Here is a 16,118-nt window from a genome sequence, read left to right as displayed (position 1 = left end):
GTGGTCGTATGTTCCCTGTATATCTTCATAAAGTACTTGTGGTCGCATATACACTGTATATTTACATACAGTACTTGTGGTCGTATGTACACTATATATCTACGTACAGTATTTGTGGTCGTATGGTCCCTGTATATCTACACAAATTACTTGTTGTGGTATGTACACTGTATATCTACACAAAGTACTTGTTGTGGTATGTACGCTGTATATCTACGTACAGTACTTGTGGTCGTATGTACACTGTATATCTATATACAGTATTTGTGGTCGTATGTACACTGTATATCTACGTACAGTATTTGTGGTCGTATGTTCCCTGTATATCTACATCAAGTACTTGTGGTCGTATGTACACTGTATATCTACGTACAGTATTTGTGGTCGTATGTTCCCTGTATATCTACATTAATAACTTGTGGTCGTATGTTCCCTGTATATCTACATCAAGTACTTGTGTTCGTATGTACACTGTATGTCCTCATAAAGTACTTGTGGTCGTATGTACACTGTAAATCTACATAAAGAACTTGTCGTCGTATGCACACTGTATATCCACATAAAGTACTTTATGTGGATATACAGTGTGCATACGACCGCAAGTACTGAACGTAGATATACAGTATACATACGCCCACAAGTACTCTATGTGGAAATACAACGTACATACAACCACAAGTAACGTATGTAGATATACCATGTACATACGACCACAAGTGCTTTATGAAGATATACAGGGAACATGCGACCACAAATACTGTATATAGATATAAAGTGTACATACATGTACGACCACAAGAAATGTACGTAGATACATAGCTACAGGGAACATACGACCGCAAATACTGTACGTAGATATATAGCGCACATACGACATAAAGTACTTTATGGCGTATGTGCACTGTATACCTACGTACAGTATTTGTGGACGTATGTTCCCTGTATAGCTACATCAAGAACTTGTGTTCGTATGTACCCTGTATATCTTCATAAAGGACTTGTGGTCGTATGTTCACTGTATATCAAAGTACAGTATTTGTGGTCGCATGTTCCCTGTATATCTACATCAAGAACTTGTGTTCGTATGTACCCTGTATATCTTCATAAAGCACTTGTGGTCGTATGTACCCTGTATATCTACATAAATTACTTGTGGACGTACATTGTATGTACACTGTATTTCTTCATACAGTTCTTGTGGTCGTATATACACTGTATGTCTACATAAGGTACTTTATGTCGTATGCGCACTGTATATCTACGTTCAGTACTTGTGGTCGTAAGTTCCATATATATCTACATCAAGTTCTTGTGGTCATATGAACACTGTATGTCTACATAAAGTACTTGTTGTCGTATGTTCCCTGTACATCTACATCAAGTACTTGTGTTCGTATGTACCCTGTATGTCCTCATAAAGTTCTTGTGGTCGTATATACACTGCATATCTATAACATTACTTGTGGTCGTATGTTCACTGTCTATCTACGTACAGTATTTGTTGTCGTATGTTCCCGGTATATCTTCAAAAAGTACTTGTGGTCGGATGTACACTGTATATCTACAGGTCGTATGTACACTGTAAATCTACATAAAGTACTTGTAGTCGTTTGTACAATGTGACTATCTACATAAAGTACTTTAGGTCGTATGTGCACTGTATACCTACGTACAGTATTTGTGGACGTATGTTCCCTGTATAGCTACATCAAGAACTTGTGTTCGTATGTACACTGTGTGTCCTCATAAAGTACTTGTGGTCGTTTATACACTGACATTAATAACTTGTGGTTGTATGTTCCCTGTATATCTACATACAAAAATTTGTGGTCGTATGTACAGTGTATATCTACATCAAGTACTTGTGGTCATTTGTACACTGTATATCTATAACATTACTTGTGGTCGTATGTACGTTGTATTTCCACATAGAGGACTTGTGGGCGTATGTATACTGTATATCTACGTTCAGTACTTGTGGTCGTAAGTACATTGTATATCTACATAAAGGTCGTATGTACACTATATATCTACGTACAGTATTTGTTGTCGTATGTTCCCGGTATATCTTCAAAAAGTACTTGTGGTCGGATGTACACTGTATATCTAATTACAGTACTTGGGGTCTTTTGTACACTGTATATCTAATTACAGTACTTGGGGTCTTTTGTACACTGTATATCTACATGCAGTTGTTTTGGTCGTATGTTCCCTGAATATCTACATAAAGTACATGTGGTCGTATGTACACTGTCTATCTACGTACAGTATTTGTGGACGTATGTTCCCTGTATAGCTACATCAAGAACTTGTGTTCGTATGTACACTGTGTGTCCTCATAAAGTACTTGTGGTTGTAAGTACAATGTATATCTACATAAAGTAATTATGGTCGTATGTACACTTTTGATCTACGTACTGTATTTGTGGTCGTATGTTTCCTGTATATCTACATTAATAAATTGTGGTCGTATGTTCCCGGTATATATTCAAAAAGTACTTGTGGTCGTTTGTGGTCGTATGTACAACGTATATCTACATACAGTATTTGTGGTCGAATGTTCCCTGTATATCTACATTAATAAATTGTGGTCGTATGTTCCCTGAATATCTACATAAAGTACATGTGGTCGTATGTACACTGTATGACTACATTAATAACTTGTGGTTGTATGTTCCCTGTATATCTACATACATTTCTTGTGGTCGTATGTACATGGTATATCTACATACGTTACTTGTGGTTGTATGTACGTTGTATTTCCACATAGAGGACTTGTGGGCGTATGTATACTGTATATCTACGTTCAGTACTTTTGGTCGTATGTACGTTGTATTTCCACATAGAGTACTTGTGGGCGTATGTATACTGTATATCTACGTTCAGTACTTTTGGTCGTATGTACACTATATATCTACGTACAGTAGTTGTTGTCGTATGTTCCCTGTACATCTACATCAAGTACTTGTGCTCGTATGTACACTGTATGTCCTCATAAAGTACTTGTGGTTGTAAGTACAATGTATATCTACATAAAGAACTTGTGGTCGTATGTGCACTGTATACCTACGTACAGTATTTGTTGTCGTATGTTCCCGGTATATATTCAAAAAGTACTTGTGGTCGTATATTCCCTGTATATCTACATCAATTACTTGTGGTCGTATGTACGTTGTATTTCCACATAGAGGACTTGTGGGCGTATGTATACTGTATATCTACGTTCAGTATTTGTGGTCGTATGTACACTGTATATCTACATACAGTACTTGTGGTCGTATGTTCCATATATATCTACATCAAGTACTTGTGGTCATATGTACACTGTATATCTACATACAGTACTTGCGGTCTTATGCACATTGTATATCTACATACAGTACTTGTGGTCGTATGTTCCCTGTATATCTTCATAAAGTACTTGTGGTCGTATGTACAATGTATATCTACATACAGTACTTGTGGTCGTATGTTCCCGGTATATCTTCAAAAAGTACTTGTGGTCGTATGTACACTGTATATCTATATACAGTACTAGTGGTCGTATGTTCCCTGTATATCTACATCAAGTACTTGTGGTCGTATGTACACTGTATATCTACATACAGTTCTTGTGGTCGTATATACACTGTATGTCTACATAAAGTACTTGTGGTCGTANTATATCTACATACAGTACTTGTGATCGTATGTACACTGTATGTCTACATAAAGTACTTGTTGTCGTATGTACACTGTATATCTACATAAAGTACTTGTGGTCGTATATACCGTACTCTGTATATCTACGTACAGTACTTGTGGTCGTATGTATACTGTATGACTACATAAAGTACTTGTGGTCGTATGTACACTGTATATCTAATTACAGTACTTGGGGTCTTTTGTACACTGTATATCTATATACAGTATTTGTGGTCGTATGTACACTGTATATCTACATAAAGTACATGTGGTCGTATGTACACTGTATATCTACATACAGTACTTGTGGTCGTATTTACAATGTATATCTACATAAAGTACATGTGGTCGTATGCACACTGTATATCTACATAAAGTACTTGTGGTCGTATGTACAGTGTATGATTACATAATGTACTTGTGGTCGTATGTACACTGTATATCTACATAAAGTACTTGTGGTCGTATATTCCCTGTATATCTACATAAAGTACTTGTGATCGTTTGTACACTGTATATCTACATAAAGTACTTATGGTCGTATGTACATGGTATATCTACATACATTACTTGTGGTTGTATGTTCCCTGTATATCTACATAAATTACTTGTGGACGTACATTGTATGTACACTGTATTTCTTCATACAGTTCTTGTGGTCGTAGGTACAATGTATATCTACATACAGTACTTGTAGTCGTATGTACACTGTATTTCTACATAAAGTTCTTGTGGTCGTGTGTACACTGTACATCTACATACATTACTTTGGTCGTATGTACACTGTATATCTTCATAAAGTACTTGTTGTGGTGTGTACACTGTATATCTACGTACATTTCTTGTGGTGGTATGTGCACTGTATATCTACATAAAGTACTTGTGGTCGTATGTACACTGTATATCTACGTACAGTATTTGTGGTCGTATGTTCCCTGTTTATCAACATTAAGTACTTGTGGTCGTATGTACACTGTATGTCTACATAAATAACTTGTTGTTGTATGTACACTGTATATCTACATACAGTACTTGTGGTCGAAGTGTAATTTTACTGGAGCATACTGCTGAAGACACATCTTATTTTACGATCGCACCTCGTTATCTCTCCATCTTCAATAGCCAAGGGTCCATAATTTAACATTGCACTATTCAACCTTGGCGGACTTAGCCTTGTGTTTAATTTCCCGCCCCTGCCACCTAGCAGAGACACTTTACTAGCAAAACTTTAAACTTTCAAGATTATTTCAGCACTGGTCGCCTATGTATTTCCCTTCGTTATCATTTACAGCTAGAATATGGTCAATTATCTCTACCAACTGATCAATTACAGAAAATGTTTCTTTAAGTATTGACCTCCTTTGTTTTTTTACATAAATCATGGCATAGTCGACAAGGCAACTTGGTACTGGGCACCGCCATTATTATTTATATGCACAGGGACTTGGTATTAATTTCTTACCCTCAGTTCACATATGTGTATTATATAATGTATGATATAAAAAAAAATATGAGGACCATAGGATGGTAATTCGTGCCAAGTACCTGTGCCAGGTTCAATCATTTGAAAGCTTACAGAACAAGGCTAAATCTGCTAAGGTTGAATACATAAAAATGTGAGTACAAAATGAACGCTTGGCAAGCAAAGATGAGATGTTGCAGGCTGGACAGATAATGACAACAAAAACAGGCTGAAAACATGTATGGAATGAACACATTATGAATATATAAAATTATGATGCAAGTCCATTTTACCCGAATTACCTGACGATATTTTCAATATACCTTCAGTTCATCTGTATTTCCACACTGTTCTCTGTATAAGGAATAGGAATCAGTTTGTTTTTTGGGTTTAATAAATCCTCGCAATCACTTTTAAGTCATATGAATAAGAAAGGTCTGCCAAATATCTGATTCTTTGAAAACTTTACTACAAATATATAGGTAGCAGTGTACAGTAACGTACGATGACCATTGGTGATATTTTTATATAATGAACAACCCCTGTCATATAACATATATCAAAATTCAAAAAAAAAAAAGATCAGCGCTAAAATTGGCATATACATGATGAAGTGGACTAAGTGGGCTTTATAATTTTTCAAACAAAAAATCGAATTTGGTTTGAGACTACAGTTTTGGGCATTTACAAATCTGTGTCTACACAACAAAAGCTAGCTTTTCATGAAGTCTGTTTTTGTATTTTTGTACTCAGCACATGTGTAAATATTGTGAAAAATCCACCGGAATGACCTATGCTAAATCGTGAACATTTCTGTTACCGGGTAGGCGATATTTAATTTTAGACAGGTTTTAAGAAAAACAATTCTACTTGCGGGTGTCAAATTTTAGGTTAAAAATCATGATATTTTGCATATTTTGGTGTTTTTTGATGTGGTTACCATGGTTTTCACAAGTCCCAAATCTGGGGAAAACAGTTTTTGAAAAAAAAATCAGTCTTCTAAACAAAATGAAATCAAAATGCAGTTTATAAATATGTATATATATGTACGTGTGTTGTGCAGGTTGAATTCACTATCCATGTTTATGTGAGACATGTCCTTTATATTTAGGGTCAAGCCATTTCCATTGTACACTGCTACCATAGCAGGAATTGAGCTTTCCATATCCACTGCGCTACACTTCATAGTATTTGTTGACATTTTTCTGCTACAATACATGGAGTTTCCTCAAAAGATGCTGATAACCGAAAAGAGTATGAAAACTTAATCATATCTTTTAGAATACTGTGTTTAAAAAAAAAAGGTTATACATATATCTCTTCGATCAACTAAACATCAACAAACACCATCTAAACTCTTCATTCCCTAAACCTGTGATTAAAAATATATATATGCGTTCGCTTAAATGTTAAAATATTTCTGTTCAACATTCATATTTATAGTGGTGTTCAAATCCACTAATACATAAGTTGACATGAAAATGTACTGACGTAACGTCAGATGTTGACGCACATACGAAAAATCGCGGATTTTGCTACATCAGCGCCATATAAAATCTGAATAAGGATAAAATATATATGTTATTATATACCATTTTGTTCAGAAAAGTTGTATCTACATGAATATTTCATGAACATTTATAGAAGTTTCGAATCCAAAGTATTAACCGCCGATATAACGTCAAAATTCGCCATTATTCCAATGTAATGTGTAACATAAACGTGTTGCGCGTTTAAATAAATTAGTATTTAAAAATAAAATATGGGCCCATTCTGCAGATGTTTGAATTTTAAAGCTATATAACAATGTTTTCTTTAATTATATGATACTTGAAAGTCGATATCATTTTTGAAAGTTGAAAAAAATATAGGAAACACATATATATTATTTGTGTAATGTTTTTTGTTGTCTAAAATGTCCGTTCATTCGCAATTTGATTTCTGGATGAATATGCTATATCACTTGCCTGTATTTGATTTGGTGCAAGTTCTTAATCTATTCAAACGATCTGCAAATGTTTATAGAAATTGGAGCGACAGTATTTGGGAAATTTAGACATTGCTGTGTCTAGCCGTTATGTAACGGTCCGTAAAATGCGACTTTTTAAGATAAAAAAAACATGTTTGTGACTTTCGAATGAAATGACAAATGCGTTTTCTGAATAAAAAATACATGCATTTGCAAGTTCTCTGACTCTGCTTTTTGAATCATAACTTAGAAATATTGTGTGTCCTAACACCACTGCACTGCATTGATTTTCCCATGTCTAGCCGTCATGTAACGCTACGCTATTTTGCGTCGAAAACGTTAAATCTATCGTCATTTCCTTGTTTTGTTTATGAACAAAATTTAACGTTTTTCGTGAGGGTTTGTTGGTTGTACTTTACACGCAATAACAGCCAAAACATACATACTTATCAATTATAATTCTGGATTTCATTTCATGTAAAAAAAATCACTATCCGTTTTCCCATTTCCGATATATTTTGTGTAAATGATATGGCATATATTTGACTTTGTACTTTTTCATTATTCCTACATAAGCTAATCGAACGAAAAAACAGGTTTTAGCGGAAATCGGTGACATTTTATTGATAGTGCGATAAAAATATGTATAAAATGTATTTTTTTAAAATATTAAAACATCTCACAAAAATGAGCTTGATTTGATATCGATGGCTTTGATAATTAAATGTGGGGAAATACTTTTATTTGATCATATCAGCAAGAAAAAAATCACGACGTAGGAAATGATGACGTTACGTCAATCGCTTTAAAGGAAAACGCAGAGAATAATTTCTTATAATGACATCGAGGAATTAGCCGTATGTATTCGAAGCAAAGTTGACGAACTCGCATGTGAATTGTAAACGAAATAGTTAAAATGTTTTAATAGTTTTCAGTAGCAATTTTAGGTGGGCATGATTCGAAATTGACAGTGAAGAATACAATTGTATTTATTAAATTACTTTACATCATAAAAACAAAATGTTCACAACTTTGACATACAGAAAACAGGTACATTTGACGCAGAAATGCATTATTCCACGGGTTAAAAAAGGCGGGAATTTAAAAAAAAAGTATTCCGTATGATGTCACACTGACGTCATTCTCTTAAATGTGACGTAATACTTTTATGCGGAGTCTGAATGCTAGATCTGCACGGATACAACGGGAATGAGGGTAGGTACTAATAACGCGGCAATGTTTTTATTATGTGAACACATGCAGACGCGTTTGTTTTCAAATTGTTTAAATAATGTGATAATTATTTCAAACATTGGAAGTAATAAGTGCATCCGTATTTTGTGCATCTATCAATAATTTGGTAGTGTCGCAAACAAAAGTTGGCAGATGCTATCAGTCCTATATTTGACATGAACTCTATTTTTCAAATGTACAATCGCCCCCCCCCCCTTTTTTTTTTGTCACGATGCTATCAATCCCATCAACAACTGTCAACCTCCTGTCACGAATATATCGATCCGATCGGCTATTGTCACCCTCCTGTCACAATTAAAGATTAATCCCGCTGACTATTGTCACTTTCATGACTATTGTCACCACCTGTCACAATATCATCAATCCCATCGACTATTGTCACCCCTTGTCACAAATATAGATTAATCCCGCTGACTATTGTCACCCCTTGTCACAAATATAGATTAATCCCGCTAACTATTGTCACCACCTGTCACAATTATATCAATCCCATCGACTATTGTCGCCCTCCTGTCACAATAATATTGATCTTGCTGACTATTGTCACCTTTCCTTCACAATAATATAAATCCAACCGATTATTATCACCCTCCTGTCACACACTTCAGTCCCAACCAACAATTGTCACGCCCATGTCACATAGAAGCCCACACAACTATTGCCATCTCCCTGACAGACAGATCGATCCCACTTACTACTGCCGCCATCCCGTCACAAAGATTCATGTTAACCCCATCCTTCTTTTTTTTTTACCTCCCTTCACATGGACCAAATACCTTTATTTTGTGTTATTTTTCTTTTAGAAAAATGAAATTCAAAAATAACTCGGAGAAAGCCAGATATTATAAAGAGCTATCCACGAAAAAGAAGAAGCAGCGAAAATCGAAATGCCAAACAAAAAACAAAGATGCTTATAACACTAATAAACGATCGAAACGGGAAACTTTGAACCGGGAAACAAGAAATAGCTCCAAAATATGTGAAAGCACAGAAAGAGTACGCCGATTTCGAAGTAAGATATCGTTAGGCAAGGAGAAAAACGCCCAAATTGTAAGGTTTTCAACCTCGGAGAGTGTACGGCGGGTACAAACAACGACTTTCAGTATTCACTTCGGAAAACGCATCCCTTCTTGTAACCACGCGCAAGGTTCGAAGTGATGCTGTTTCTATCGAAACAAAGAATTCAGTATACAATTGGTGGACATCGCCACACAATGCCAGACCCACTGGAAACAAAATTGATATAAAGAGGAAAAGAACTGGCTTAAGAACATACGTAAGCCACCCAATCCTTATCCTAGAGAAAACACAGACAGAAATATATATTGAATTTAAAACGAAAAACCCGCACATCAAGATAAGCCAACGAGTTTTTGAAAAAATACGACCTTACTTTGTTCGCCAAATGCGAGCGAAAGATCGGAATACATGTTGCTGTCGGAAACACGTCGAGACACGGATGCTATTTCGAAGATGTATGGATTTCCGTAGGAAGGTAACAAACGGAAACGATTCAGACGAAAACGAAGACGACAACAGTTACCCAGTGTATGAACATTTAAGCGATATTGTCGATGCAACATTGTGTGCAAAAGGACAGAACCCCTACCACAAATTGAATTGTTTAGACAGGAAGTGTCAAAGTTGCGGTGTTAAAACTTTAAAGCTCCTTCCGGCAGAAACCAATGACGCAGGAAATATAATCTGGGAACGGTACGAATACAAAGAAATCGCTGTGAAGGGAGGTGGCAAGCGACGAAAACTCATGCTGATTAAGCAATCAACATCTCCCGCAGAAATGATTCAATATTTCCTTAGTATGTTGGATACCTTTGCATCACACCAATTCCGGGCATCCTGGCAGCTAAACCAACTGAATTCATTGAAAGATGATCTTCCACCAAAAGCTTGTCTAGTGATTCACGACTTTAGTGAAAATTATCGTTGCATTGAAAAAGACGAACTGCAATCATCTTACTTTTCCAAACCGGAAGTTTCCATACACGTTTCCGTTATATACAGATACGGAGTTATTGAATATGACCAAGTTGATGAAGAAGAAATTGTCTCTGAAATTTTGTTTGTGGTCAGTGACGATTTGACTCTTGACCAACATTTTGTGCATCGCGTGCAGAAAGAAATCAAAGACCATCTGGATAACATACACTATGAAGTAGATTCCATGATAGAGTTTACCGACGGATGTTCCGCGCAATATAAAAGCCGCCATTGTATGGGCATGTCATCTTTCGTATGCTCCGAAATGGGATACGAGAAATTTCAAAGAAACTACTTTGAAACTTCGCATGCTAAAGGCCCACAGGACGCAGCCGGAGGGCTTCTTAAACGAATGCTTGACCAAGCGGTAATGAAAGGAACCACAATTCAGAACGGGTCTGAAGTCTACAATTATGCCTCGAAGTATCTAGATAAACCCAAAGGTGGTGTATACAGAAGGAGAATATTCCGTTATGTTGATGAAATTGATCGATCGGCACCGAAGACATTCAAGCCTGTCGCAAACAATAGGAAAATACATCAAATATTTTCAAACAAGGACGGCGAAATTTTAGTGAGAGCACATTCCTGCTACTCATGTGACAGTTGCTTAAATGGGTTGCCGTTAACTTGTATGAACACTGACTATACTGGAACTAATCGCTTGATAAAGGTACAGGCAGAACTAGGAGGACCACAAGGCACTGTCGATGTAGCGGAGGTAAGTCATGTGAGCAGTGCGTGTACACAAATAATCTAAATTCGGTTTTTTTAATTCGATTTAAAATAAAATAAAATGATATGCTAGTAAAATTAATCATCGTGATTTAGAATCCTACGTAATTAATTTAATTTCTTATAAATAAGTTTCTTCAGCATCAGTCTCTCTAATATGCGTTTAATAATAACCGTTTAAAATTGTATATCTCCTTGTGCTATTCATGGAATTTTTTTTTTTTTTCATTAATGATGATTTATAGAATGAAGACCAGGACACTGACATAAAAGGCATGCTAACGACAGGAGACATAATAGCCGTGTTTACTGAAGATGTTACCAGTGACTATTATCTGATTAAGGTACTTGCCACTAGTTTGAAAGATATTTTTCAGTAATTCACTCTTTCGTCGAGCAAATTATGCGTGTTTATAAAATAATAGCACATCAATCATTTTACTGGTAAACCCATCCTCTTACATGCAGGAAGTTTTTTTTTATGTATACACACCCCCTTGTCTATATGTACCAAGAATGACGATTTAAACAAATGTCTTTATGCAGGTAACAAGTCCTACGCATAAGCTGATCAGATGTACGGAGGATGACTGGGGGAACAATTTCCAGCGTGGATCGGAGGTAATAGAGGGCCACTATTTTGACCAGCTGGACGCTTTCCCTTTGAGATACAAGCTTCGGAGGGGCAAAGTAGCTATTGTGTATGCTGTGGCAGCAGTGTATATTTTGACGGACAGCACGATGAAATATAACAAGTTACAGCTGAAGGAAGAAGAACATCTAGATATTTTAGCCTGTGTAAATGTGATAAGCGAAACGTAAATTGTACGTTATACAATTACATATTGGTATATATGTCTCTCTGTCTCTGTCTCTCTGTCTCTCTATCTCTTTATTCCTTTTTCTCATTATCATAAAATCACTAGCAAATTGTACTTGTACGTACATTTTAAAATTGATTAAAATTGTGTAATGTGCATGTGTAATGTTATAACTCTGAATGTAACAACACCAAAGTCTATGTTTGACTGAACGGCAAATGATATCACGTCATAATACAATTACATATAATTTGAGCCTGTCCTCTCTCCCGGGCTTCAAATATTTTCTTCCGGAATTATTTTGTTTTGTGTATGTAATTGTACGTGCTTAATCAATATGTGCCATATAACGAACATATCATGGTAACACTAAGGTATTGTATATGATATAAAACGGGTAGAGTTATTTTATCATTTTTTTCTTTCACTTCTTAACCGTTACCTTTCACGTTCAACTCAGTCATAGTCAAAATCGGGTTAACTTGTCATATTCAAATCGTGCCCATATAAATGTCAAATAAATAGGCTTTTCATATGCTTATTTTCATTCCGGTGGCTTTGAAAACACGTGTTTTACAAAGCCAGCCGTACGTCAACACTGTCAAACCTGAAACGAAATGACGGCAAAGTCATGTTACACTATTGTGCGTCAACATCTGACGTTACGTCACTACAGTATTTTCTGGTCTGATTTTTGACAGCTAAATAAGTCTCATGAAGGGTCATTGACCTGTCAGAAGTTGAAGAAGCCAAAGTTATTTGACTTTGGTGTAGAAGCATCCTAAAAATAGCAGAAATTCAGGGCTGGATTTTCACGAACTTGAAGAGTTGTGCCCCTTTGTTTGCTTTCCTTTACATCTTATTCTGGCTGTTAACTATTCACATTATATTTTTTCTATTTTTAGCTCACCTGCCCGAAGTGCAAGTGAGCTTATGCCATGGCGCAGCATCCGTCCGTCGTCCTTCCGTCTACTTGGTCTAGAGCATCCTTAGGCCTGAGGGGCGGGGTTCAATAGAGGAAATATAGCCAATTCTTTAAAACCCTTCTTCTGTAGGAATAAAAGGATTTGTTCTATATTAAGTCTGAATCATCATTGGGTTAAGGGGAACCAATTTGTATAAACCGTGGGTCTGGCCCCCCAGGGGCCTGAGGGGCGCGGCCCAATAGGAGAAACATAGCAAATTCTTTAAAATCCTTCTTATTCTGTAGGAATGCAAGGATTTGGACTAAATTTGGTCTGGAGCATCCTTTGGCAAAGGGGACTGAATTTTATATAAATAGTGGGTCCTGCCCCCCTAGGGGTTGAGGGGTGGGGACCAATAGGGGAAATATACCAAATTCTTTAAAATCCTTCTGCTTCTGTAAGAATGAAAGGATTTATTCCATATTTGGGCAAAAGCATCCTTGGGGGAAGGGGAACCAATTTTGTATAAACTGTTGGTGTGGCCCCTAGGGGCTGAGGGATGGGGCCCAATAGGGGAGTTATAGCAAATTCTTTACAATCCTTCTTCTTCTGTAGGAATGAAAGGATTTGTTCCATATATGGTCTGAAGAATCCTTGGGTGAAGGAGAACCAATTTTGTATAAATCGTGGATCTGGCCCTCCAGGGAGCAAATTATTCTTTAAAATCTTTCTTCTTTTGTAGGAAGGAAAGGATTTGGTCCATATTTGGTATAAAATATAGCAAATTCTTCGACTATCGGGATTAAGGGATTTTATCCTTATTTAGTCTGGAGCATCCTTTGGCTAAGGGGACTCAATTTTGTATAAACAGTGGGTATGACCCCCCTAGGGGCATAGGGGTGGGGCTTTGTTTGAAGTTTGATCTCGCTATATCTCAAGTACTGGATGGATCTTACTGAAATTTCATATGTACTTACAGCACCTACCATGGAGTGCTATATCTTTACTTCATACCAATTATTTTAAATAAATTCAGGTGAGCGATACAGGCCCTCTGGGCCTCTTGTTATGAACTAAATATACATCTGATGAAAATGGCAGATATTTAAAAGTGCACAAAATCCACCAAGAAAGCTGAAAGTTACAAAAGGCCAAAAGGTGAAACTTTACACCATGCAGGCCAGGTTTGAACATTTTACTGTAATGTTTGTTTTACTTTCCGTTTGGGGAGGATTTTAAATGCATCGCGACTGTTATATCAATCAATTAATTTTCATTTAGATGGTGTCCCTGATAATTATTTCTTATATAATTTAGAATTTGTTTCAAGTAATACTCATAAGGTCTGTTTTAAACTAGGAACACTTGCTATGTACTTTGTAAGTATTTGTGCAGTTATGATTGATTGTCTTCCTTTTGATAATATTTCTATGAGTTATGTCCCTCACACGATTTCCTCACATTCCTTTCTGTTATATATCGGATAAAGTTTGTTATTTCTATAATTTCTCAGTTTCCTTTTAGATAAAATAATGATTAGGTGATTTTTGAGGATTGGTAGTTTTGCGAAATTTGCTTATTGTTTTGCAAAGTATCAATATTTTTATGCTATAGGGTGCTCCCATAGCTACCACTTTCTTTAAAATGTAGGTTTTTTCCGTTGTTTTTGGAGAGAAAAAAATCCAGAAATTTTAATTAGTTTTGAAGTTTTGCTTAAAACTTACCATACTGACAATTTCAGACATGCAAAACATATAATAATGTGTCATTCTTCTTGAATTTGGTGTACAGATAGATCTTGAATTGACAGATCTGTCAGATCAGCACAAATTACTTAAATTGGAGTCTATATGAAGAGTTATGTCCCTTCACTTTCTTTTTCAAGATTACGTGATTCAAACAATTTTCTACTTGAGTAATCGAATCCGTCAAAATCTGTCAAACCATTATGTACGTAAAAGTTGGCCCCCTGGAAAATCAGGGATTTTCTTTCATGACTATTACTAGGGTCGACATTGAACAGACCAAAATAGATCTTCTACCCCCATTGCAACACACTTGGGATCTTAAATCTTTCCTTTCTCCCTTCACTGTTCTGCCTTCCTTTATCGTGCCACCTGAGAAGCATGGCGAACACTTAAGGATCACTCTGTCCGTCATCACTCATTGTCGTTAGCGGCGGCAGTCTCATTTAAGTTTTCCAGCCGTTTTGTTTTGCCACCATTTACCATATCTATTTGTAACTTTGTATGTGGTTTAATCATGATAGATTACAGATCAAGTTCGAACCACGTGCCAATTATGTTTTTTTGCAGGAGTTACATGTATAGCGCTTTGCACATTGGAATTTCTCATAATTAACTGTTTGCCATACTTTGTTCGTTACCGCCTGCCACTTAGTATGTGGCTTTATCATAATGGATAACAGTTAGAGTCTAAACCCTGTGTCATTTTTTCATTTGTTTCTGGAGTTATATGGCCCATAAGAAATCTCATAATTAATTGTTTTCCTAGACTTTTTTTTCGCTACCACTTGCAACATCAATTTGTTACTTAATATGTGGCTTTGTCATAATGGATTACAGGTTGATTTCAAACCCCATGTTAATATTCTATTTTTTGCTGGAGTTATGGCCCTTTGCACATAGGAAATTATCAAAATTAATTTCATTTTTTACTTATTTTCGCTACCGCTTACTATATCAATTTGAAACTTTTTTTGTGGCTTTATCATAATAAATTACAGAGTTTGAACCATGTATTAATATTCCATTTTTGACTGCAGTTATGGCTCTTTCCCACATAGGAAATTCTCATAATAACTGTTTTCCATATTATTTGTAATTTACATGTAGTAAACATGTATAATGGATAACAGTTTGAGTTAGAATCCAGTGTCAAGGTACTATTTTTCTGGAGTTATAGCCCTTTGCACATAGGCAATTCTTATAAGCAACTGTATTTTTTTTTCGCGACCACTTACCACATCAATACGTAACTTGATGTTTGACTTTTTCTTGAATTATGGATAACAGTTCGTGTTTGATCCTCATATCAAATTCTTTTTATTGCTAGAGGCAACACACAGGCACACACATTATGTATCTTGCACTCATGATATCATCCACATATGACCTCAGATGTTGTGTGGACGTTAAGCTCCCTCAACCAACCAACAAGCAACTGAAAGCATAATGCTTTTTATATGGCCATGATGGTGACCATGATATTTCAAAATGACACCCTTTAATTGTGTGGGTGCACGTGCCGGCAACACATCCACTTCCTTC

The 16,118-nt window shown here is 36.0% G+C and overlaps 2 protein-coding genes across 3 annotated transcripts in view; one reads left to right on the top strand and one right to left on the bottom strand.

Moving 5' to 3' along the window:
• LOC110448875 (5-hydroxytryptamine receptor 4-like) overlaps positions 1-16,118 on the bottom strand; it is a 64,607-nt gene that overhangs the window by 32,993 nt on the left and 15,496 nt on the right. The window lies entirely within an intron of this gene.
• Positions 9,496-12,001, top strand: LOC110448874. Its single transcript, XM_021495355.1, has 3 exons — positions 9,496-11,088; positions 11,348-11,446; positions 11,649-12,001. Exons 1-3 carry the CDS (start codon positions 9,775-9,777, stop codon positions 11,922-11,924), a joined length of 1,689 nt encoding a protein of 562 aa, XP_021351030.1. The 5' UTR covers positions 9,496-9,774; the 3' UTR covers positions 11,925-12,001.

This window comes from Mizuhopecten yessoensis, unplaced genomic scaffold, assembly GCF_002113885.1.
Source record: "Mizuhopecten yessoensis strain PY_sf001 unplaced genomic scaffold, ASM211388v2 scaffold4373_1, whole genome shotgun sequence".
NCBI lineage: Eukaryota > Metazoa > Mollusca > Bivalvia > Pectinida > Pectinidae > Mizuhopecten > Mizuhopecten yessoensis.
The sequence above is the reverse complement of the archived record's forward strand: the minus strand, read 5'-3'. Positions and strand labels throughout refer to the sequence as shown.